The sequence below is a fragment of the Macaca nemestrina genome, chromosome 19 (genome assembly GCF_043159975.1).
Source record: "Macaca nemestrina isolate mMacNem1 chromosome 19, mMacNem.hap1, whole genome shotgun sequence".
Classification (NCBI taxonomy): Eukaryota; Metazoa; Chordata; class Mammalia; order Primates; family Cercopithecidae; genus Macaca; species Macaca nemestrina.
In genome coordinates this window covers 54,765,880-54,790,259 of record NC_092143.1, presented here as the reverse complement: position 1 = coordinate 54,790,259, position 24,380 = coordinate 54,765,880, and the positions used below count along the sequence as shown (strand labels likewise).

Here is a 24,380-nt window from a genome sequence, read left to right as displayed (position 1 = left end):
AGTGTGAGTTTTCTCCCTCTTGCGACCAAAAAATCTCAATACCCCAGACTCCCTGAACACTAAGCAGGGCTTTAGCTTTCTAAAATTCCCAATAACTATTTACCTGTTTCTTTTGAAATAGTCAAAACACTCAATTTTAACTCTTTGAAATGGAAATCATTCCAAGATGTGTCTTAGATGGCATATGCCACTTATAATTTCATCTTTTAAAGTGACCTGTGGTCATTTCAATGATGGCATCCAAGCTGTGGTGGAATGGGAAGGAACCAGCTGCACCTAGCGTTGTGTAAGAAGCAAGGTTCTGAGCAGAGGCTGCTGGAAACCTAGGCGTGAGCTGAACAGTGAAGGCTGTAAGGCACCGACATGGGCTGCTGCATGGCTTTCGCAGCCAGAGCCAGCCGTCCTTGTTCTCCAGGAGCAGTGAGGCTGCCAGATAACCCAGTTCTGGAGCAAAGACTCGATGTAGAGACTCTGCACCTTCTCTTCTGCTCCTCTACCTTCCACTCTCCTCCTTTTTCCATCTATTTCTACTCCCTCGAGGTTCACAGCCTAGAACAAAAATGTCCCCAACCCCTAAAGCTGCCCAAGGAGCCACTGGCCTCCTCCCTCCTTGCTGCTCGCCCTGCACCCTCTGCCCACCCAGCCCTCCGGCCTCCCCTCCCTGGACTGCTGGCTCCCAGGCATCCTGCCAGGGGACGGCGCATTCAGAACCAGGCACAAATGTACTCCCTCACCCCCTTCCAGGGGTTCCTGGTGCTGGATACCCCGAGCTCTGGTGGCCCTCCCCTCACCCTGTCCCCTCCAACCATGCTGTCTTCCCACTGGTTCATGCCCTGTGAATGTGCCCTTGATGGCCCCCAGCTCCCCATACCCTCCCTCTCTGAAAGAACCTCCGGCCTCTCCCTGCTCGTGCCCGAATCCACACTCCATCCTCTGGGGTGGGGCTCTTTGTCCTTTATGTCTGGAGGTTTTTCTCTCCAACCAGACTGGCTGCTCCCAGGGGCATGCTCCTTCTTGCATCCTCCTGCCCAGCCCCCTCCAACCCCGCACACACCTTCCTTCCTCCTCCCATCCTCACTCTTCCAGGCCCTGACTGCTCCACCCCAGGCTGACACCTGCCTTGACTTGGGGCCCTGGCTCTGAGTTCAAGTTCTGCAAGCTGCTTTATGTGGAAGTTACATCTGTTCTCCTTAGAGATAAGGAGACTTCACAGACAGGGCCCACAGGCTCAATCCCATGTGCACGGTGTGTGGTGGAGCCCCAGGGATGACCCTCTAGCCCAGGCCTGACAAAGAAGCCAGGGCAGCAGCTCCAGTCCCTTCCCCTGGACAGTGAGTCCACACGCTGTCTAACTCCAGCTACCTCCAAGCCCGTCTGCACTCCCTCATTCACAGATGACAGAACATGCAGATGGTAGAGCTGGCAGGACTTTAGAGACCAATCTGGTCCAGGCTAGCCTTCTGAGAAATAGTGAAGCGGAGCTGCAGAAACAGAAAGCAGCTACCCCTGACCACCCTGCAGCCCTGGCAGAGCCACTGCAGCAGCCATCCCTGAGGGTAACCTCGTCCAATCTGTGGGGCAGATAGCCTCTGGGGAATTCAGGCATCTGTCCATTTTCAGGCTTAGCTCAAAGACGAGGAGGTGGCAGAAGGGTCCTCCCCTGCCACCAGAATATCCTGATATTTCCATGACTTTCCTCATGGGGAGGGGATCATGACATAAAAAGGCCAACTCTTGGCAGGGTTGGAGGAACACAGCCTTGTTTCTTGTCCATGACTTGGACAACTTTGTGGGACACGGTTTTGGCCAGGCTCCAGCCCACCTTGCCCCTATCTCTCCCTGGCCCCATGCTCACCTTGGACTCTGCAGCAGTTGTACTTTTGCTCCCGCTGTTCCCCCTGCCTGGACCACCTGCCTCCCCAGTTCTATGTGCTGCCAACCTCTGCTCATCCTTCCAGACCCACAGAAGCCTTCCTGACAAACCACTCTCAGTGCCATGCCCTCACCCACCCGTGCTGTGCGGCTCTGTTGGTGTGTTCCTCTTCCCCATCCCTTGCTTCCCTGGGCTGGCTCAACCCATGCACCATGGTCTGGGAGAATAGGGACAATGGCAGCAGATCCCACCACTCCAAGGAGAGGCTGGAGACAGGATTGGCCACAGAGGGCCTAGATTAGGGAGCAGGGTATGGTGGGGCAGGAACTGCAGCTGCTCAGAGATGGAGAGAAGGAATGAGGAGTTCAGAGCTACACGCACAGGATGGTGCAGAGTGCAGGGTGGGAGAGGGGCAGGACGGCCCATGGGAGCCTGAGTTTAAGGCCTGCAGTAGGGGCTGTCATGTGTGTTGGGCAGGGTGGCATTGACCTGTAGCTGTGTGAGGGGTGGGGCAGGATTCAGAGACCCCTGAGGCAACAGGCCAGAGTGATTCAGGGAGCTGACAATGGCCTGAAACCAGCGGGAGAAAAAATATCAGGGCCTGTGGGCACAGCTCTGTGTTCTGGACCTGGAGCGGTCGACATGGGGACTCCTGGATCCCACCCCTTGTGGCCCCGGTCTGACTGATGAAGGCTTGGACTGTGGGGAAGGCAAGGGCAGGGTAGGCCCAGGGTTGCAGCCCAATGAGGGGACCACCCCCACCCCCACTTCACCAGTGGTAGCCCAGTGTCCCTCAGCTGCAGCAGCGTGCGGCACGGTACAGACAGGGCCTTCCTGTGCACCTCTCTGGGTCCTGTAACTTGGCTCTCCTGGGCACGGGAAGCCCTGATGCCCCTGACCTCAGAAGTTGCCTGCCGGGTGTGAGCTGGGGCGGTATGCCTCATGCACAGCCTTGGAAGGGGTGGTAGCTTGGTAAAGAAAGGGCGGTGTGCACAGGCACTTGCAGAATGGAGTTTGGGGGCAGACTCAGCCGGCTTGGTCCTCACACCCCTCCACAGAACGCTCCCCGCTCTACTCACTTTGCTGTGAGGACACTGAGGCTGAGGGGATAGAGTGATTTGTTCAGAGTCACAGGGGAAGGAGGTGCCAGAGTCCCACCCAAAAGGGTTTTCTCTGAAGGCCAGGCTCTCAGCCAGGCAGGCTGCGGCACCTGTTTGGGGTCTGAGGGACCTGTCTGGCACTGGGGCCTGTCAAATGATGTTGGACCAGCAGACGCTTGAGGCCCTTTCCAGGACTAATCTACGTCGGAGGGCTCCAGGGCACTGTGTGCAGGGGCTGTGAGTCAGGCTTTTGGAAGCCACCGGAAGGCTCTGACCACAGGGGCTGCCGGGGCAGATTTGGTGCCTCACTACCCAGTGACCGTTTCCATAGGGGTAGAGAGGACGGGACCTTGTTAGTGTCCTGCCCCTCAAGCTGAGCTCTCTGTGCAGGCCCACAGAGCCCCAGAGGGTGGGCCTGTTCATCCAGCCTCCTGTCTTCCTGCTTATGTGGATCCCTAGGCACTGGGACGGGAAGACACAGACTGGCATTCTGTGGTCCCTGGCAACTGACCCAAAGATCTTGCTGTCCTGCCCTGTTCACACCAGGGCCTTTGGACACAGCTTTCCAGGATCACCCCCTTCTTTCACTAGGCCTGCACTAGGGCATTGTCATCTCTTCTCATCCTGCCCACGCAGTCCTGCCCTGGGAGCTCCACCTGCTTCTCCTGGTCACTCAGAGGGCACAGCTTCTGTGGGTAATGAACTCATCTCCCTCTCCCATTCCCCTCAGCCATGAGCCCTCCTACTTCTCCCCACCCTCACCACTGGCCAAATCCTGCCCACCAGAGGAGGGGGATTCTTGGACCCCACCTCCTCTGGGGCTTCCCTTCCTGACCCTGTCAGCCTGGTTACCATCTTTTCCTCAATGTGCGCAGCTATCAGAGCTGGTTCTGCAAACCACCATGTTGCTGGAGTCTCATCTCCCAGCTATGCTCCCTGGGAACACAGTGGTGGGTCCTCCAGTGAAAACCCCCAAGGATGGGCCTCTATCTCCTCTGGAAGATCAGAAACTCCCTGGGTCAGGGACAAGGCCTCCACTGGCACACACATGCCTAACCTCTGCTAGGTTCTGTTTAAGGGATGGTTCAAGGGCTTGCCAAGGAAGAAGCACAAACCCAACCATTCAGAAGCGGTTCTCATAAACCAAGGTTTCAATATGTGAGCTCTGTGTCAGGCCAGCAGCAATGATTGAGGGGAGTAGGAAAGGCGCTTTGTGTGGGACCTGCCAGCACTCAGGGCATTCTGTTCAGGCCCCTGCCCTAGGCCGGACACCACTCTGGTGTACAGAGCTGCCCACAAGAAGTGGACCTCTAGCCTTCAGTTGGAGAGCGCCACTCCTCACAGCCTTGCTGTCTTCCCTTGCCCACCTCAACACAGCACACAAACGTGGTCACCTTTCCAACACACACCCCAGCCCAAGGCCCAGGTGAGCAGCCTCTTTGGGGACAACTGGGGTAGGGAGGGGCCCAGGAGCTGGCCTGCAGACTCACCTTCTCTCTGCTGCTGGGGGATCATTGGAGGCGGCTGAGGAAAGGCCTGGCTTATCTGACCATAGGCAGCAGGGTAGGCGGCTGCTGGAGGCCCAAGACAAGAAGCAAGAGCCGGCGACAAGGCAGAGAGTGGAAGCAGGAAGAAAGAGAGAGATTTCAGTGCAGGCAGTAAAAGCAGATCAGCCAAAAAGCGCCCTGCCACTCGGCCACTTAGGACAAAGCCAGCTTTCAGTTCCCGGACTAACAGAGAAGTTTCAAGGTGAAGAGTGGAAATGCGTGTGTGGGTGTGTGTACATATGTGTGCACATGTGTGTACATTACATGCATACATGCATGTACATGTGGGTATGTGTATGTGTGTGCGTGTGTGTACGTTACATGTGTACATGCGTGTGGGTGTACGTGTGTGTACATTACATGCATACATGCATGTGGGAGGGTGTATGTGTGTGTGAGTACGTTACATGCACACATGCATGTATGTGTTTGTACGTGTGTGTATGTTACAAGTGTGCATGCACGTGTGTCGGTGTGTGTATGTGTGTGTACATGTGTATGTGTGGGTGTGTGTGCACGTGTGCACATGGTGTTAGTGCACGTGTGCATACATTACATGCATACATGCATGCGTGTATGTGTGTGCACATGTATGTGCATTACATGTGAACATACGTGTTTGTGTGTGTTTCAGGGGAGGCAAGTTGAATTTGAAATAGTGGATGAACCACATGTGTGCATAACACACAATCATGGATAATTAAAAACACCAAAATGGCCTGGGCAAGATCACCCCATGCCACCTGGAACCCACAGGAAGGTTGTCCCACTTCACTGAGCCACAGCTGACTCCTGCTAGCAGGCCCTCCCTCCCACTCAAATGGCACCTGTGTGGGAGGTGGGCGGCCACCTGAGGTGTGGACTTGGCCTCTGGGAAGCCTGCCAGGGGGTAGTCCCCAGGAGCAGAGAACTGAGTTGGATTAACCTGATTGTCCAACTGGAAAGGGCCCGAGGTAGGACAGGAGTGGCCAGCTCTGTCCTCTGCCTGGCTTGGCTCCCATAGCAGCAGAGCCTGAAGTCAGAGCTCAGGGGACCCAGGAGGTGACAGCACCTCCTCTGGGCTCCAGATGTGCCAGGCCAGCTTCACCTCAGTTCCCTCACCCCTTGCCAGGCAGCCCCACTGCACTCATGGGAGACAGCACTGGCTCTTCTAAGCACAGGGAAGAGAGACCCTGATCAGGTCAGGCAGTAGGACACAGGCTAGGCAGGGACGATGATGGGGTGCTGTGTCGTCCAGGGGTGAGAGAAAGAGAGAAGCCTGGCTGACAGCTTGGCTTGCGCTCAGTGACCCCAGGCCCTCTGCTCACTCAAGGCTATCCCTTCCCACCTCTCTTCCTCTGCTCCCTGTCACACCTGCTGGGACCCCATCCTGCTGCCTGTGTGTGAGGAAGGGGATGGGGAAACAGCATCTCTTCTAGAGGCCCTCCTTCTCTCAAATCAGGCATCTGTGCTTCCCGGGCCAGTGACTGTGACCCGTGGTGGGCACACCCAGATCCAGCCTCACCTGTGGTGCTATTGTCAAACCTGGTGCTCCTGGGCAAACCGGCCCTGGAAACTCCTTGGGGAAGGGAAATCTGGTCTCAAAGATAAGTAACTGCCCAGCAAGGGCAAAACTTCCACCTGGCCTGGCCACTCGCCTGAAGTTCTGCCCATCCCCACTGCAGGGGCACTCTAGGTGGCCCGCTGACAAGAAGGCAGCCTGGAGGATCTCTGGCAGCACAGCCCTCCCTCTTTCCACTCTCTCTCCCCACCCCATGCAGTGCTGGCCCCAGGTCTGAGGGGGCACTGGTGTCACAGGCGTGGAGAGATAAACGGAGTTGGGGAAGGAGCCGTGGGGACGCGTGGATACTAACGACCTGCATACTGCTGCACTCCGGCGTAGGCCTGCTGCAGGGGGTCCGCGGCGGTGGGGCTCTGCGCTGTAGGGAGCCAAGGGGACAGAGGTCAGCAGTGCCCACCACACTGGCCCTTCCCCCTATGCCCATGAGGACAATGATGTAGCTGCACTGCCTTTTCTGGCTAGTGCAGGCTCTGCCCTGGGGCATGGCATCTGAGACAGAAACCCTGAGTGCCTGGACCCTCTGGGGGTCACCTTCCCTAGCTCAGCATCCTTGGCAGGGTAGACAGTTGCCCACCCTGGCTGGGGGATGCAGGCTGCAGTTGGCCTAGGGTTGGGGTAAGATGGGGGCTCATGCAGAGCACTGTGGAGGGTTGGGGAGGAGATGCCAAGGAAGCCTCAACACTGAGATGCTGGCTGGGGGGACATACAAGGGGCCCAGCCCTGCATAAGGGCTGTGGGGAAAGGGAGAGGGGGCTGGCAGCCCCTAAAGGGTGAAAGAAAGGGTAAGAAGGCCTCACACTACCGCTTTGTCCTCCTGGGCCACTGTGCCTGCTCACAAAGAGGGACCCGCCCTCACTGTCAGGGAAGCTGCACCAGGCATGGAGGGCTTCCACCCCTAGCCCATGGCCAAGCTCCTCTCAGCAGGGACCAGCTACGCAAATGGGGTCTTCCCAGCAGACTGAGAGAGGGGTGCTGCCCACAGAACCGAGGAACCAGAAGACCAAGGACCTTCCTCCTGTCTTCCAACACTGTGACCCTGGGATGTCTCCTGCTCAGTGGGAAGAGAGGTCCCCTGAACCAATACTTTGGCAAGAAACTCAGGGAAGCTGGGCTGAGGGAAAGGCCTGGTTCCCTTCTGTTGCCTTTGCTGTCTCTGCAGAAGCTGTGGGCAAAAGCCTGAAGCATGGGCCAGCAGTAGGCACTGGTTTTGGTGACCAAGGCTGGTAGTGACTAATGTGGGAGTGGGCTGGCCTTGGAAGCCCAGAGACATGGTAGAGGCAGGGACTGCCCAGAGGGAGGATGGAGCCCTAGGATGCTTGAGGGAAAACCAGATAACATGCAGTGGCAGGAAGAAACTAGCTGGGCTTATCCACCTGTCAACTCAGGCCAGCTAAGCTAACTGGCTATGCCAGGCTTTGGGATCTTTAGTCTAGGAAGAGTGCCCCAACTTCCCTTCTAAGCATGTTTCCCTGAGTATCTCAGTAAACCTCCATTAGAAAAAGAGCACCTGGGCTGGGCACAGTGGCTCATGCCTGTAATCCCAACACTTTGGGAGGCCGAGGTGGGTGGATCACCTGAGGTCAGGAGTTTGAGACAAGCCTGGCCAACATAGTGAAACCCTGTCTCTACTAAAAATACAAAAAAATTAGCGGGCATGGTGGTGGGCGCCAGTAATCCCAGCTACTCAGGAGACTGAGGCAGGAGGATCGCTTGAACCTGGGAAGTGGAGGTTGCCGTGAACTGAGATCATGCCATTGCACTCCAGTCTGGGCAACAAAAGCAAAACTCCGTCTCAATAAAAAGAAAAGAAAGAAAGAAAGAAAAAGAAGGCCGGGCGCGGTGGCTCAAGCCTGTAATCCCAGCACTTTGGGAGGCCGAGGCGGGCGGATCACAAGGTCAGGAGATCGAGACCACAGTGAAACCCCGTCTCTACTAAAAATACAAAAAATTAGCCGGGCGCGGTGGCGGGCGCCTGTAGTCCCAGCTAATCGGGAGGCTGAGGCAGGAGAATGGCGGGAACCCGGGAGGCGGAGCTTGCAGTGAGCTGAGACCCGGCCACTGCACTCCAGCCTGGGAAACAGCGTGAGACTCCGTCTCAAAAAAAAAAAAAAAAAAAGAAAAAGAGCACCTGGGCCTGAAGGGTGTCCAGGGAAAAGCCTGGGGCAGAGGTCCCTAGAGACAACTGGACAGTAGGTTCCATAGCCCCCAGGAGCAGGATGTGGCAGGGCAGTCCGACCCACGAGGGCTCTGCTCAGATGTGGGGAGCTGAAGATTAGCCACAATGCAGCCTCCTTCCTGCCTGGGGATGTCCCAGTCCCACACCCTGTTCCTCTATTTCCCCCATGGTAGAGGCTGGAACTGAGGGCTCCTCAGTGGGGTGTGCTTGGCAGGGTGGTCTCCTCTCTGCCCCTATCCTCTGCCAGCCTCTAAGCTCTATGGAGAGAGAACCATGTCCAGATTGTGCTCTTGGTCTTTCCAGCTATTCACCCATGCAGTGTGTTTGTGCAAATTAGAAAAGGGTGCCCCTTCCTCTGGGCACACAGCTTGGTGCCCTTATGCAAAATATAACCTGCACGATTTGCATGGCAGTCTCCAGCACAGTGCCAGGAACATCATAAGCATCTGGCAAATAGTATGATGAAAAGAATGAATGAACAATCTTTAATGTTTGCAAGAGCCACCCCTTCAAGGGTGTTTATGTGACAGTAAAGGCCACACTGTGTGCATCCAGCAAGAACCCAAGAGGGGAGATCAGAAAAGCTACCTGGGGCTAGGAAGCAGAGAAAAGCATTTACGAGACCCTCTCTAGTTCTCTAACGACCTCATTAGTAACTGCCAAAGAGTGAACATTTTGAAGGATCTCGCTCATTACAGTGGGTCCAAACTCTGCATTTAAAGATGGTAAATTAATTTTTTTAATGTACTACTTTTTTCCTTTCTTTCCCTCCATCCCTCCCTCCCTCTTGCTCTGGCAGGGAATTGTTTATGAGATGTGGCAGATTGTTACAAATGGGGGAAGAAACGTTTCCAAATTCCATGAGGGAAATAGCTCACAGATGCTGGAGGGGGTTGGGAAGGAGCAGGTTTATCAGGATCCAGAGATCCAGATGGGCTTGTGGGCAGGAAGGGGTGGGAAACGAAGACACCCAGATGTGCTGGGGATGCCACCTCCCAGCCCACGAGCCTGAAACTGGTGGGGTCTCTTCCACCCCCAGCTTGCCCAGCTCCATCCTGCCTCCCTACCAGCTTGGGGTCATCATCTTTAAACAACACTCCAGATCGTTAGAGCCTCATCACTTCACTCTCTAGACTCCTCTGGCCTCTTCTTGGTGCACTGAGGAGTAGATTATGGGGCAAACTCTGGAATGGGGAATGGGATCAAGGACAACTCCAAGTTCAAAGTCAGGAAATTCTCCTCTATTTCCCTCTAGTACACTGACCTTGCACTCTGCTGCTGGTGGGACTTGTATATACTACAAATGCCTGGTCTGCACTCCAGATAGGGAAGCGAGAATGTCTGGGCTTATGTGGTTATATAAAGCCCCACAGTGGATTCTGATGGGCACCGAGAATGGGGAACAGGACCCAGCCTCTGCTGTCAATCCACCTTGGGCTGGCCTGCCTGCCCTGTGTGCCAATCTCCTTACCACCTCCACTCTTGCCAGGCAGGTCCCTCCACAGGAGGGTGTTCCCTGTTCATCTTCACCTCTCCAATTCCTGCCCATCTGTTAAAGCTCGATGATAGCTTCCTCCTTGGGGAGGCTCTTTTGGGCTTATTCAGCCTACAGAACTCTCCATTCATTGGGATCTTTAGCATTTCAAGTCTGAGAACACTCACTCTTGATCAAACTTAATTCTGCCTTATTGTCTCATCTTTCTGCAGACTTAGATTGTGTTCCCAATGGACTCTGACTTCCCAGGTGATAGGTCCATGTCCTGCCCTCCTTCTTGGGCCCCCCTTTCCAAGCACAAACTGAGTACTTACTGATACTTACGGGGACTCTAACCTCATCCTCTGCCCTCCAGGAAGTAGGGCAGCACTCTCCACATCTGGAGCACGTTGCCCTTGTAGTCTACTACAGGGCTTTGGGCCCAGCTTCCCTGCCCTGATAGCAGCCCATTCTCCACACTAGGGAGAAGAGCTGCTTCAGGTAAACTGGACACTCTCACCCTGTGAGGACGGCTAAGTTTGAGGAACAAAGTTAATCAGGAGCAGGACTCCTGGATCTTTCTGTGTGGCAGACTTTTTGGTAAGAGTCCAGGAGCTGTCCAAGGTGCTGGGCTGTCTGTGGTGCTGAGCTGTCCAGGGTGCTAATCGCGCTTTTGCGTGCAGCAAGGGATTCGACTGGTCTGTACTAGACAGACTGCCAATCGTTGTACCTCCCTCCACTCCTTCCCAAAAAGTATTTTCCTACTTAACACTACCCCTGATTGTTCTTCTAGTTTCTATCCCCTTACTTCTTGTAGGTTAAATTGACACTCAATTATTTTGCACTTACTGGTCTCTCTACATGGTTGTACAACTGCACCCAGTCTCCTTTCTTTCCTAAGGGAGCATCTGGAATGGGATTCTGTCTCCCAGATCAGAATGACACATCTCCAAGGGTAGGATTTGGGTCTCATTTCTTCCATCACAGGTTCCCTGAAGGAAGATGGGAGGCTGGCCCTCTCTGATCACACTTGGGGTTTCATCAAGGAATGGACAGAGGGCAGGAGCCACATCTTGTTATAACAGCAAGGGCAGGGACAGCATGGATAAAGAATGTGCTGCATAGGGAAATAAGTGCTAACAGATGTGCTTACCTGGGTAGGGGTGGATGCCATTGGCGAACACAGCTTCTGCAGCAGGTTGCCCATTGGCCTGTGGGGGGAGGCCGGTGAAGCCATTCACCCCAATGGGGGACGGGATGCTAGGCACGGCTGGTGCAGTGATGCCCGGAGGGGTGCTGCCACCTGGGATATTCCAGGGATATGGAAGGGTGAAGGAGGAGGGGAGGCAAGCAGAACAAAGGTGAGGAAGGCCCACCCATAAAGCTCCACTCAACTGTTTCCAAGGACATGTGGATAGACTTGGACCTCACATACCAGCTCAATCTTATCTATGACCCATGCCTTGGCTTATCTCCCTATATGAAGTGACTTCACCTATTCCAGTTGTATCCATCCTTTAAGGCAGAGTCCAAATTCCACCTGCCTAAAGAAGATTTCTCTGACCCTGATCGCTTGTCCTTAGACAGCACATAGACTACTCTCAATGCCCTTGACTGTAATCACACTTGGTCTTTGGTCTTCCTTCAGTCCTTTTTTTTTTTTTTTTTTTTTTTGTCTTGCTCTGTTGCCCAGGTTGCTGGAGTACAGGTGCAACCTCAGCTCACTGCAACCTTCACCTCCTGGGTTCAATCAATTCTCCTGCCTCAGCCTCCCAGGTAGCTAGGACTACCAGCATGCACCACTAGGCCCAACTAACTTTTGTATTTTTTAGTAGGGTTGGGGTTTTGCCATGTGGGCCAGGCTGGTCTTGAACTCCTGACCTCAAGTGATCCACCTGCCTCGGCCTCCCAAAATGCTGGGATTACAGGCATGAGCCACCATACCTGGCCCTCCTTAAGTCTTTTTCAGTGCTGTTACTCTCTCCAGCTAAGGCTGGATGAGCTGGTCTTTACTTGGTCACTGGGGAGCTGATATGCCTCTCCAGGAAGAAGTTTTTCTGCTCAGATGGAGTAGGTCTTAATTCTGGCATTCTCTTGTACTGAGGCAGAGAGGTTGTTATACAGCCCAGACTCAGCTCTAGCTCGTACACAAAGAAGACACCTTGGCCTCCTCCAGTTGAAGCAATGTAGTGGTCATGATGGTGAGAATAAAGTTGGGGTCAAATGACAATATCCTGTGTCCTTCCTAGGTGGGTGGAACCTGAGATGTGGATATTATGGTGATTGTACTGAAAGCCCAGAGGCTGGAAAGGGCCTTCCTCTCACGTAGGAAGCAGGGTCCCTCTGAGAACATGGACCTGAGGCTGGCCCACTGCCTGGGCTCATGTGTATCCCTTGAAGTTGGGGATCAGAGGTGAAGGGTAGTGTTCAAGTTGAGCCCATAGATGGCAGTCTTTTGTGGCTTTCAGCTGGGAAAGGAACATCTCTCGGATGTTAGGAAAGTTGCTGCTGTGGCCTAGGCACAGAGAGCCAAGGAATCTCAGTGAATGAGAGCCTGGGGTGCAGGACCAGCCCTTAAAACTAGACTAGAGTGTCTCAACTTTGACACTATTACCATCTGGGGCCAGATAGTTCCTTGTGGTGGCTGTCCTGTGCACCGCAGGATGTATAGCAATATCCCTGGCCTCTACCCACTAGATTTCAGTAGCAATCCCCACTACCAGTTGTGACAATCAAAAATGTCTCCAGACATTGCCAGATGTCCTGGGGATTCGGGGGCATAACTGCAACAGTTGAGACTCACTGGAACGGACAATAGCGAAGATTCAATCAAAAACATGATTTGTGAGCTGGGTCATTTCCAAACTCCTGCCCCTTGATAACTCTTGTGGTTCTCTCTAGCTTGTTGCATAGTTGTCTTAGAAAAAGCCAGTGAGTCTAGGTTGCGTTAAAGGGAAATGGAAAAAAAAAAAAAAAAAAAGCAATACCCAAATGGGTTCCTTCTGTGCTTGGGTCAGGGACTGAACAAGGCCACAGAATGGCCAAGGCTCTTTTCCTCATAGACACTGTAGGGAGATGTCTTCATGTCAATTTCTTTCCAGGTCTCTATTGTTAGTAGAGATCAAGATACATTGTTTCCTGATAAGGTTAAACAGCTTGAGAGAAAGCCACCCCACCCTGAAATCACACCCTAGACTGCATGGGTCCCACATCTCATCTTCCCTTGGATCTTCAGGGATTAGAACATTTTTGAGACAAACTGCCAGAAGGCAAGGTCTCTTGGGCCCAGACACTATGTGCTTTTGCCACAGAATGGTCCGCTGATAGCTGAAATTAGGTCCCAGCCTGGGGCCAGCTGTTCTCCCACCAGGCCAGACCCTGTGTTGGCACCTGCCAGCTCACCTGAGGTTGGGGTCATAGGTGCGGCCGCCAGGCCATTCATGTTGAGGGCCGCCATCTGCTGCATCTGGGCGGCAGCGAAGGCAGCCATGGGGTTCAGGTAGCCGCCCTGTGCGACTGATGCCATCAGGGCCGCTTGCTGCTGCATCAGCTGGGGCAGAGGGAGTGGAAAAAATATCACGTGCTTCCAGGGGGCATCCCTCCCCGACAGGGGCCTCAGCTCCTGGAGACCAACCTCCCAGGCTCTGCGCCCCAGACACCCCAGGCAGTCTCCCACTCCAGAAAGCCCTGATGCCTCTCCATTCTTGCCCTGTACCTCAACAGCTATTAGAGTCCACCGCCCTGAGAGATGACTATGTTTAAAAGTAATGCTAGGGTCTTTGGAACTCTAAAGTTGTTGTTAGGGACAGGGAAAGAGGCTGGTTCTGTGGGTGCTAGTCAGCCCCGTGTACGGCCTGTCATTCGTGGGGAAGTGACATCCAAAGCACTAGAGACATGCGGAATGAGCCTCTGCAAAACTTAACGTAGCACAGGTTTCTGTCCAGAACGGTTTTAATTTGGAGTCTATTGGTAGAAGTGACAGGAGAATTATGAATAGAACCCCAGGCACTCCTAGTGTTGTCACAAAGGTGAGTGCAGACAGGGGAGGCTGCAGAATGTGGCCAAGGCGGACAGTGCTGCAGCAGTGACGTAAGCCTGCATTTTCAGACCCAGAACCGTGGCTGGCCTCAGTGCCACCCACATGGGGGCTGTGGTTACCAGTCTGGAGGCAGCTCCAAGAGAGGCTGACAGAGTGGGTCCGCATGTGGAATAAAGAAGTAGGTGGGCCAGAGGCCTGAGGGGATATCGGAAATGTGGGTGTGTAGGGGTTTAGGGCGCCTCACAGGAGCCCTGCCAGGAGAGACCAGAAGGCCTGAAGTCCCGTTTCATGGAGTGGGGGTTGTTTGCAACCAATGACCTGAACCTCCCCCTCTCATCTGTGCTTCTCGGGGTTCAACGTTGATCTGGCTGAGGGGAAAAGGCTCAGGGTAACCCACGTTTCTGTGGGGCCTCTCTCAGCTCTGCCCCTTAGAACCAAGACAGCAACCCACCTCTTCCTGGCAGCCACCCCAACTGGGCCAGCCTTCTTTCAAACCCTTCTGAAGTTACACTCCCCGGGTTCATGGGTTCATTCCCGGCCCCTCCTCACTCTGGAGGGAAAGGGCGAGGGATAGAGCAGAATTTTCGGTTATGTGTTCTGCTCTCTGGGGCTCCCAGGGGAGTGAGCTTGAGAACTGCTGCCCGTTCGCGCTGCCACTTACTGCCTGAGCGTAGGCGCCGTAGGCCCCGAACGGGATGGCCATGGGGTTGAACATGCCCATCTGGCCAGCCATCTGCTGCATTCGCCGCATCGTGCGCTCCTTGTCGGTGTCGGCGAACTTGACCACCAGACTGGACGAGGCTCCCTGCGGCCGGGGCGGCGCGTGAGACCCACCTGCTCCAGAGCCTCCGCCCGCAGCTGTCGGTGCCCCTGGCCTGCGCCCACCCCGCCCGCTCCTCGCGGCTCTTTGGAGAGGGCGGCATCGGTGCTTGCCCAGGGGAATGAGGTGTGAACCCCACCGCGGGCATTTTCTACCTGGGTAACCTCAGGCCAGTTCCTTAACATCCCTGGGCCTCCACGTCCTTGTCTGAGACCCGGGGATAAGGGTCATGCTTTCCTGTCTCTTGGGGAGACTGGACTGCCGGCGGGGCGTGGCGGGTGCTGGGGTCGCGGCCAGCCGCTGCCCTAGCCCCCGCCCCAAGGGGCCAGCACTCACCGGCATGGTCTGGCTGCCGTGTAGCGCGTTGATGGCTGCCTGCGCCTCGGCGTGGGAGGAGTACTTCACAAAGGCGCACCCTGCGGGGACGCGAGAGGCCAAGCTGGGACCCAGAAGCAGGGCCAGGGAGGGGCCGGGAGGAGAGGGCGCATCCCAGGGGAACGCAGATGGATGAGGCAGAGATTGAGAAAGAGACACCAAGAAGCCCAGAGACAGACGGCGACGGCCCGGGAGACTCAGAGGCGCCCTCAGGTCTCCCTCCGCCTCGCCCCTCCCTCCCGGGCATCCCTCCCGGCCCCGCCCCGCGCACCCTTGCTGTTGCCGTCGGGCCCGCGCAGGATGGTGCACTCCTCGATGTTCCCGAAGGCCTCGAAGAGGCGGCGGACGTCGTCCTCGGACTGTTGCTTGTTGAGCATGCCCACGAAGAGTTTTCTATCTTCTAGAACAAAATTAGGAGATGCTTACCCGGGCCAGGGACCGGGCTGCGCGGGAGCAGGGCACGGCCGGAGGGGGAGGGCGGCAGGGAAAGGGAGGAGCCGGGGAGGCGGGGCTGGGGCTCGAGCCGGCGGGGGAGGAGTGCGGGGAGGGGTACGGGAGCAGGGCTTAGTCGGAGCGGGAGGGGCGAGGGGGAGAAGTGGGTGGGGTAGCAGCGCACAGCCGCGGGACAGGTGCAGGGAGAGCTGTGGCAGGCAGGAGCTGGATCGCAGCGACTCGGCCTCTCCCCGCCTGCAGGGCAGGCTGCACCCTGAGGAGCAGAGCCCTGGGCTGGCTCCTCACTAGAGCACACGGGCAGCCTGCGTTCCCCTCCTCCCTCCTCTCACGCGCTATCCTCCACAGGCACCAAAATGAATTACAACTGGCAGGTCTGCCGTCGGGCCTTTGCAGATGCTGTTCCCCGGCCTGGAGCGCACTCATCACAAGGTCCAGTCCTTCTCTTCTTTTAGATCTCAGTTTAAGTATTGCCTCCTCACCCATGCTCCTGCTTACCCCTCCCTTACTCTGTTTCAGCCCCCCATCCCTTTGGCCAGAATGTCAAAGGACAATGACTGCTTTGCTTTGCGGTTTTCCGTATAGCTCTCGTTTCCCATCCATTCCCTGGGATGCTCACAGGGGAAAGAGACCAGGTCTCTCTGCTGAAGCAGCAGTGCCTGGAGCATAGGAGGCCCTCCATTCAGTGATAAGGGGAATAAAAAATGAGTGACTGCCCTCCCTGTGCCATCCCAGGGCACACCTCCTTGGTATCTCACATATTTTTTTCCTCCATCTGGATACCCCTTCCTCGTTCTGGCTCTTCTTATTTCTTCACGCTGCAAAATTCGACCCTGGGCACTTTGGGGGCACCTGTTCCTGAAGATACCTCAGCAGCCCCCACACACCTGGGCGAATACCAAGTGCTTTGTTGACCCCATGCTGTGTGCTCAGGGAGCAGCCCCCACACACCTGGGGCAAGTACCAAGTGCTTTGTTGGCCCCATGCTGTGTGCTCAGGGAGACAAGGCACCCTGTATCGACCTGCAGCAGCTGGTGAATGACTGCAGAAGGCACCCCCAGCCCACATGCGGCTACTTCAGTGTGACTGCCACTCCTCTCACTGAGAGTTGGGGGGCGTATTCCTTCCCCTTGAATCTCGGTGGGGCTTGTGACTGCTCTAACAAATAAAGAATGGCGGAAGTGATGCCAGGTGACTTCTGAGGTTGGGTCATAAAAGAGATCAGCTTCCACTTGGCTCTGTTTTGGGGGGCTGTTAGATCTGTGGAAGCCAGCCACCATGCTGTGAACCCCCAATTAGCCCATGAAGAAGAGTCCCCATGGAAAGGAACTGAGGCCCCAGCTGACAGCCAACATCAACCACCAGACATGTGAATGAATGGGTCCTCAGATAATTCCAGCTCCCAGGCTTTGAATTTTCCAGCTGAGGCCCAGACATCCTGGAGCAGAGACAGGCCTTCCATGCTGTGCCCTGTGAATTCCTGACCCACGGAATCCATGAGCAAAATAAATGGTTGTTTTACACCACTCAGTTTCGGGCTAAATTGGTATGCAGCCATAGGAACTGGAACAGAGTCCCAGGGGTGGCTGCACTCAGCAGGCATTCACTAGATGTTTGTGGATGATTACATGATTGACACACAGCCAAAGCTGCAGAAATGCAGACCCCAAAACCGCAAATGGCCATGTGTTCATGGTTTCCTCTGAACACATGGGCACTCAAAGACCCTGTGTCCTTCTGTATCCAAGGTGGTTATTACCTTCTCTCTCAGAGAACCTCCACCTTGCCCAAATTGCCAGGGGAGTTCGCTTAGAGCTGAGGGGCTGTCCCGGGTTCTGAAGCAAAGCAGAGGAAGCTTCCAGGCCCCTGTGCTCCACAAGCCACCTGCAGAGTCCTCCTGCCTTCTGCCCTGCTGGTACTACTCAGTCCAGATGCACTCAACACTGGGCCAGTTCTCCATGATGACATGGTGCCGGGTCCCAGTTCCTTCCACAACCTGTAGGGCACAGTTGCTGGTCCCTGTTACCAGCTGTGGGTCAGAAAACACCAGCTGGCCCTCCAACAGGGTGGGCCTCAGCTAAAGCTCTGGACCCCAGAGCCCCAGCCCCACTTCCTGCCTCAAGCTGCTCTTCTGGCTCCTTTGGCTTGGCAAGACTTTGGGGCACACTCCCACCCCATCTCCGAGGTTCCGCGTGCAGCCTTACCCGCCCCCCTCCTCCAGCTCCAGGCTCTGGGGCACAAGGAGAAGGGAGAGAGAGAGGGAGGATGGAAGAGAAAAGCTGAAGTGGGATGGGAGGAGATAGAATTCATCGCAGAAAGGGAGCGGGGGAGAGAAAATGACAGGAAACATAGATAAGAGAATTAGAGGCAAAGAGCTGGGAGAAGAGGGCTGGGGGAAAAGATGACAGAGACAGAGGACAGACTGGGGAGCCCTTATGTTTGACTCCTGGAAGCAGCAACAGCAATTTACTGGAAGTGAAATGGGAGCTTTTCCTTCTTTTGTGGAGTAATTAAAACTCTTCCCTCCAGGCACAGCCCCCAGTGTTCCCCCTACCTCCCCCTCAACCTTTAGTGCCTTTTAAAAGCTCAATTGAATAGGGTTTCTAGAAAGACTTAGAAATGGAACCCCGCCCCTGCTAATCCCTGGCCCTCTTGCTAAAAATTCCACTTCCTCACTTGGACAGAAAAAGGAAAGAAAGGGAAGGCACCTCCTCTGCCCAAGCTTGATTTACATTCGGAGACCGCAGCTCCTCGCCTTCGCCTCTCCTGACGTCTGAATGCATTCCTTTATTATTGCTATGACAGCTTTCTGATTGCATTAAAATTCATCCACATGTGCCTTTCTATCCAGCCACTTCCTTTTTTGCCGGTTTTGGGTTTTTTTGTTTTTTCCTAATTCCTCGTTCCCCTCCCCTGAAATCTCCCTTTACTGTGCAGTTCTCAGTTAAGCGCCTCCTTCTCGAGGCCTTTCTAAACATATAAGCGGCCAGGCTCCCCTCTTCCTCCCCATCTGGATTTCCCCAGGGAAACTACAGCCACCCTTACCTTTCTGGAGGGCTGCAAGATACCAAAGAAACCCAGCTTCAGACCCACTTCCTCCAGGTAGTCGTGGATTGACCACACCCAACTCAAATGTCTGCTTCTGGGATCCTCAAATGCGTTCAGTTTGCACCATCCTCTGGTTGGGTATTGTGACTTATACGAGTGATTCTAAGGCTTGTCTCTCAGACCAGGGGCTGAAGGGACTTTGAGTTCACCCGTGGACCTTCTTCAGGGCCAGGCCCACTGACTCCCACTCCGGCTCCCCTGCTCCACACCTGAGTTTTGGGATCTATGAAATGGGTATGGTTAGATGCTTCTGTCATGGTGGTGGCTAGGGTCCCAGTGCCTGCCAAGAGGTCATTACCATGGCAATGGCCCCTACTTGGGTTTCTCCATGCAGGAGGAAGAGGAAATGCAGTGCTGTTTGCCCTTCATTTGCCCTGCCTTGCTTTGGCCTGGAGGGTCACCCCTACTGTGAGGGGGCAGAGGTCAAAGAGGGTGAGAGGAGAAGTCAGAGGATCCACATTTCACGATGGGGAGCACACTTGAAGCAACAGGTTGGACTAGATTCTGAGGCTGTGGCTGACCAGCTGAGATGGATGACATCTCCCTGTCTCCCACCCCCTCTGCCCACCTCCTTTTTGGCCACTTTCCTGAGGCACTGTCTCAGGCTGTATCACATAACCAACGCTACCATTTGGCTGGTGTCTTGGGTCTGATGCCAATTTTGCAAGTCTTGGAGAATGACTCAGTTTTCCCAGCCCGTGCCCACCCTTCTCCATCCACACAGCCCCTGATTCCTGGTACAGGCAGAGCAGGCCCTGATCGCTGCCCAGCTGCCTGAGCTGGGACCCCTGGTAATGGAGAGGCTCTGGTGGCCCCCCTGTTCAGGTGAGCCCTCAGCCCTGAGGCTGTTGCTTCCTGTAGTTGGGGTATTGGGGAACTGCCCCTCTGAAGAGATGTTCAGGCAGGTGCTGCTGGACTGGGCCAAAGTGGTGAGGCAAGGAGTGGCCTCAGAGTTAGTGAGGGGATGGGCTGAAGAGTGACTGAGAGGTCACTGAGACCCCTGGGGGCCCAGAGATGTGATGAGCAACTGGAGGCTGGCACTGGGAGCCCAGAATTCTCTTGACAGAGCCCAGCTCAGGTCAGAGGCTCAGCCCTGGGAGTTGGAAACTGAGCACAACAAAATCTGCTGACCTAGGCTGAGGGGACGGAGGCCTCATGGGTTCCTCCTGGTCAAGGGGCAGAGCAAGGGAAGCATATTCTACAGTCTCTCAACAGCTGTTCACTGAGCGCCTTCTCTGTGCCAGACACTGTTCCATGCATTGCGTCTACAGCGGTAAACAAGAGAGACGAAGCTGCTCATCGGAGCTGGCATCCGGGTGGAGAGACAGGCCATCCACAACACACAAGTGCCCAAACAAGACAAAGGCCAGCAGGGCTGCCACACTGTGGCCCCAAGAACTGCTGTCCTTGCACCTGGAAGAACAAGGCCATCGAGTGGCAGAACTGGGCAGGACCCCGGATAACACCAAGGGTTTCATGCTTTTTCAGATGAGGAAGGTGGGGCGGAGAAAGAGCCCCAGGATGCACAGGAGGTTGCCCATAGCTGGAGCCTGGACTCAACCCAGCCTCACGGGGTTCCTTGATTTCATGATCACAAAGCCCTTGCTGCTGCAGTCTGCTCTTTTAAATCATGTCTGTGCCTGCAGGTGTGAGGGAGCATCTGGGGTTCTGTGGAACAGGAGTGTGACTCCCCAAAGGGCTGGGCAACAGGAGGTGGGTGCTCATCCAAGCCCTGCCTGGACCCAGAGAGGGCAGCTTGGCTCTCTGTCCCCAGATGTCTAACCATCATGGGGGAGTAGGCAGAGTCTGTGCTCACCACCCCACCTGTGCAGGAGCTGGGGCTGGGGGAAGATGATAAAATTGTGGACAGGAGAAGCCCCCGGTTCTGTGTCAGGTGAAGGTGCTTACAGCCACCTCAGGAGGGGCTGGACAAAACCCCTGACATACTTTGGGTCTCTCCTATGGCCACCCCTTCAGTGAGCAATGAGTGAGCACTCACTGTGTGCCTGGGAATTGTCGGAACAGAGGATCTGAGATGAGTTTCGAGAGTGCTTCTAGGTTTTCTCTTTTAACGGGTTGGGGAGAAATAGTTGTGCATGGCTCTGAGATCCCTGGAGAATCCAGAGTCTTTGGTCTGTGGGCCCAGAGCCTCTGCATTAGAGCCCCTAGTGAGAGAACAAAGGCCTGATAAACACATCCAGTAACTCTGGGATGCAGGCCAGAAGAGGTTGGATGGGGAAGGAGGAACTAGCTACACCCTGATGGCTTCCAGGAGGAGGTGGGCTGGAGTTACGATGTGCATGGGACATATGCAGGGACTACAGGCCCACACTAGAATTTCAGCAAAGGCGGAGAGGTGGAGGGATGCCTTTGACTGTCCTTTTCACCTGCTCCAAGTGGTCCCTGCCTGTGGCAGCTTTGCAAGAAGGGGACTCTGAGGAGGCTTGACTTTGCTTCTTCAGCTGCCTCCTGCCTGCTCTCCTTTCCACCAACGCATACATCACCCATTCCTTTGACTTCAGGACTCTTTTTAATTTTCCTGAAACCCCAGTCTAACTCTGAGCTCTGGTTCACAACCTATAAAAAGCACTCGGTGACACCCGGGGAAGTGATAGGTGCTTATGAAAAGACAGTGGAATCTGGTTGCCAGAATCTCTTGCATCCTCCCATGGATCCCTCCATGAGGGAGACGAAAACTCCTGAGTTCACTCTATTCAGGGTGTCAGGGCGGGATGGGGCTCAGGCTGAAAGGATTTGTATTTTAAAAGGAGAACCCAGGGCACCCTCAGTGGAGTCTCAGGATTAGGACAAACCCCTAAGGGGGATGTTTCAGGGCTGTGCCTTCTCTACTGCCCCACCCTAGCCACGTGGGGAGCATCTTGCTGGCTGGGCAGGGTGAGCGCGACCCTGAGTGGTGAGGAGGGAGGTAACAGCAGTATCACTTGACTCGCCAAATGCCAGCATCCTGGCGCTAATGCTCAAATTCCGGTTTAATCTTCACAATTTGATTCACTCATTACCATCAGCATTAAACAATATTTCTTGCTTAAGGATAGATGGTTGCAGGGGCACTGTGGGCAAGTGTTCAGATGGTTAATGCCTTTTATTACCGCAGTAGATGTTTACTATTCTCTTCCCTCCAGCTGCTGAGGGAAGATTGGGAGGGGGGGCGGTTACTGAGCTGGGGAGAACCCTAGGGTCAGGGACCAGGGTGGGGAGTACATGGCTTTTAGGTCTAGTGGCTGGTGGGATGGGCAGAGAGGCTGCTAGAAGACCTGGAAGCTCAAAGCCAGGAGTTTGGGGTTGCAGAGAAAATGCCAGATATTCATGATGACAGAGCTGGAGGTCTCTTTCCTGCTTTGGAGCCTTGGGTCTTGGGGAGTGACAGGGACTGGGCAAGAGCCTGGAGGCCAGAGCACCCCATGAATCTGCTCCTCAGCTGCCAGGCCGAGGCTGGAGTCCAGGGTCGTCCCATGCAGTGGCCCCGCCAGTTTGCCTCCTGGATTCTAGGATCATCTTCTACTCTCTCTGGGCCCACAGGCAGTGACTCTGAGGGTGAAGGACATGCCCCCTCTCTAACTTTACCTGTGGATCAGGGAGGACCTTCAGCAGCAAGGGACAGGGAGACACACCTGACTCAACAGGAGGGCCGGGCCAAGGGTGTCCTCCAGATAATAACTGAGGCTGTTTGTCAAATCCTGGTTCTACCACATTTTGACTGTGCAGGCTCAGGCAAGGCATATAACCCCCCAGGCGGGTCCGGAATTAAATGAGGTTTTTAGCACTTGCGTGGCACAGAGAAAAGGCTCAATAAGTGCCAGCTATTGTGAATGTTCTAACCATTACTACTGCTCACCCATGGGGACCCCCGTTGGCAGGAGGGTGACACCCACTCCCACACCCGGGAGTGTAGAGAGGACCCCCAGGGACATCGAACTGAGCAAAGTCATGCCAGCCCAGGTCAGTCAGGGAAGAAAGCAACATTTTGAGAACCACTGAGATGCTCTCCAGCCTCCAGGAGGTCTACATGGGTTGTGCAAAAACAGACATTTCCCCCAAAGGTACTGAGCATCCCTACATGCCATTTCCACGAATTCTCCCAATCCCCAGATCTGTCAAGTACCCATGGTTCCTAAGGGACGAGCGACTCATCTGAATCTACATCTGTGCAGTTTTCGAGGTTGCCTGACCACTCCACCCCAAAACCCAGAGGCTTCCTTTTCTTCCTCTTTGCCAGCCCTTGTAGAGCCACCTCACTGCCCCAGGGGGCAGCATACAGTAGCAGAACTGCCCGCTAAGTAGGGATGCAGTGGATAGGGACAGGGGTCTGCACCCCCCTTCTTGGAGGCTGAGAACCCAGCAATTACCCCCAATCGGGTCAGCGTAGACAGTTTCCAGCACCACTGTCCACACCAGAGTCAAGAACCTGCAGCTATGTGACCAGGTTGGCCATCCTCCCAAGAGCCAGTCCCTTCACCTGGGACACAGGGTCACCACAGGCCAGGTCTCAGGAGGGCTCTGAGCCCGAGCCAGTGGAGAGCGATGCACTCCCCTTCCCTCCAGCACACTGTGTCAGAGCCAGAGCGGGGCACAGCTGGGCTGGGAGCCGACTCTGAGGATAAAAGCCTTCCTGCTTGGGAAGAAGGCCGAAGGAGACATCAGAACAGATCAAAGGCTGCTGGGATCAGGACGTGTTTGGGGGCCTCCAATGGGATGCAAATGAAGACCCTCACCGGCTCTGCCCCGCCCCCAGGAGGCAGTGCTGGCCTTCATCTGCTTGGTTCCCTCCGGGCCTGGCGCTGTTTGATGTTGGGGTGGAAGAGGCAGGAGATTGGAGTCCCTGTCACTTGCACTCCTTCAGCCAGCACTGCCTTCCAGATACTTCAGGGTCCGCCATCCCTCCTCCTTCTCCCCCGAGGTTGGAGCCACCCAAGCACGACGGTTACCTCCTCGATGCTGACACCCACCCAAGCCCCTGCTGTCTGCTCTCCAGAGAACAGCAGAGGGGGGTGTTAAAATCCAGGGCAGACCCCGTTTCTCCCCTGCTGAAACCCTGCTGAAACCCTGTGGTCTCCCCCTCACTCTGAGACCAAGCCAAGTCCAGTAATACCATGTAAGGGGCTACACAGGCACCCATACTCCATGCCCCCTGACCTTTTTCCTCCATGAATGAGATGTCCATGTTCGTTCATTCATGCAACAAGGTCCAATTCCTAAATGGCCTGGCATGTAGTAGATGCTCAATAAATACACATTGCCATGAATAAATGAATCCATTTGCTAAATGAGCATTGGGGGTGGGGCTGCTATAAACCTGGCATGGTGATGGGTGCATGGGACAAGGAGCTGACCTTCAGGAATCCTCAGAAGGTAGGAAATGAGTGTTCCCTAGAGATGAGTAGGTACTGGACATAGTGCGGGCACAGCGCATGGACTGATGAGCCCTGTGGGTATGAAGGGCTGAGAAAGACCTAAAAGGCTTTTGCTGGACCCGGAATGATCCATGGGCAGGGTTTGCATTGTGGGAGAGGCAAGGGGTGGGCATTGCGGGCCAAGGAACAGCATGTGCAAAAGCAGGGAGTGTGAAAGGGTGTGTGGTAGAAGGGAGGAGAAACACACACCAGTATATGCACCACGCATATGCCCCAACATACACACACACCTCAATACACGCATCACACATACACTACAACACACACACACACACACCCTACTACACATACCACACATATACCCCAACACACACACACACCAATACACGCACCACACATACACTCCAACACACACACACCCTAATACACACACCACACATATACCCCAACACACACACACCAATACACGCACCACACATATACCC

At 54.9% G+C, this 24,380-nt stretch overlaps 1 protein-coding gene across 50 annotated transcripts in view; it reads right to left on the bottom strand.

The window, feature by feature from the left end:
• Positions 1-24,380, bottom strand: part of LOC105499086 (CUGBP Elav-like family member 4) — a 321,369-nt gene that overhangs the window by 17,009 nt on the left and 279,980 nt on the right. For 13 of the 50 annotated variants that reach the window (XR_011617215.1, XR_011617218.1, XR_011617219.1 and 10 more), the window contains exons 4-10: positions 15,237-15,362; positions 14,927-15,006; positions 14,432-14,575; positions 13,134-13,281; positions 10,885-11,034; positions 6,374-6,439; positions 4,464-4,547 (exon numbers count right to left, since the gene is read on the bottom strand). Coding sequence is in view for 44 of the 50 variants with exons in the window: in XM_071085782.1 (XP_070941883.1) it covers positions 4,464-4,547; positions 6,374-6,439; positions 10,885-11,034; positions 13,134-13,281; positions 14,432-14,575; positions 14,927-15,006; positions 15,237-15,362 (798 nt within the window). In the remaining 6 variants the exon portion in view is untranslated. Of the gene's footprint in view, positions 1-4,463; positions 4,548-6,373; positions 6,440-10,884; positions 11,035-13,133; positions 13,282-14,431; positions 14,576-14,926; positions 15,007-15,236; positions 15,366-24,380 lie in introns of all 50 variants that reach the window. The other 37 variants (XR_011617214.1, XR_011617217.1, XM_071085781.1 and 34 more) reach the window with 7 other exon arrangements.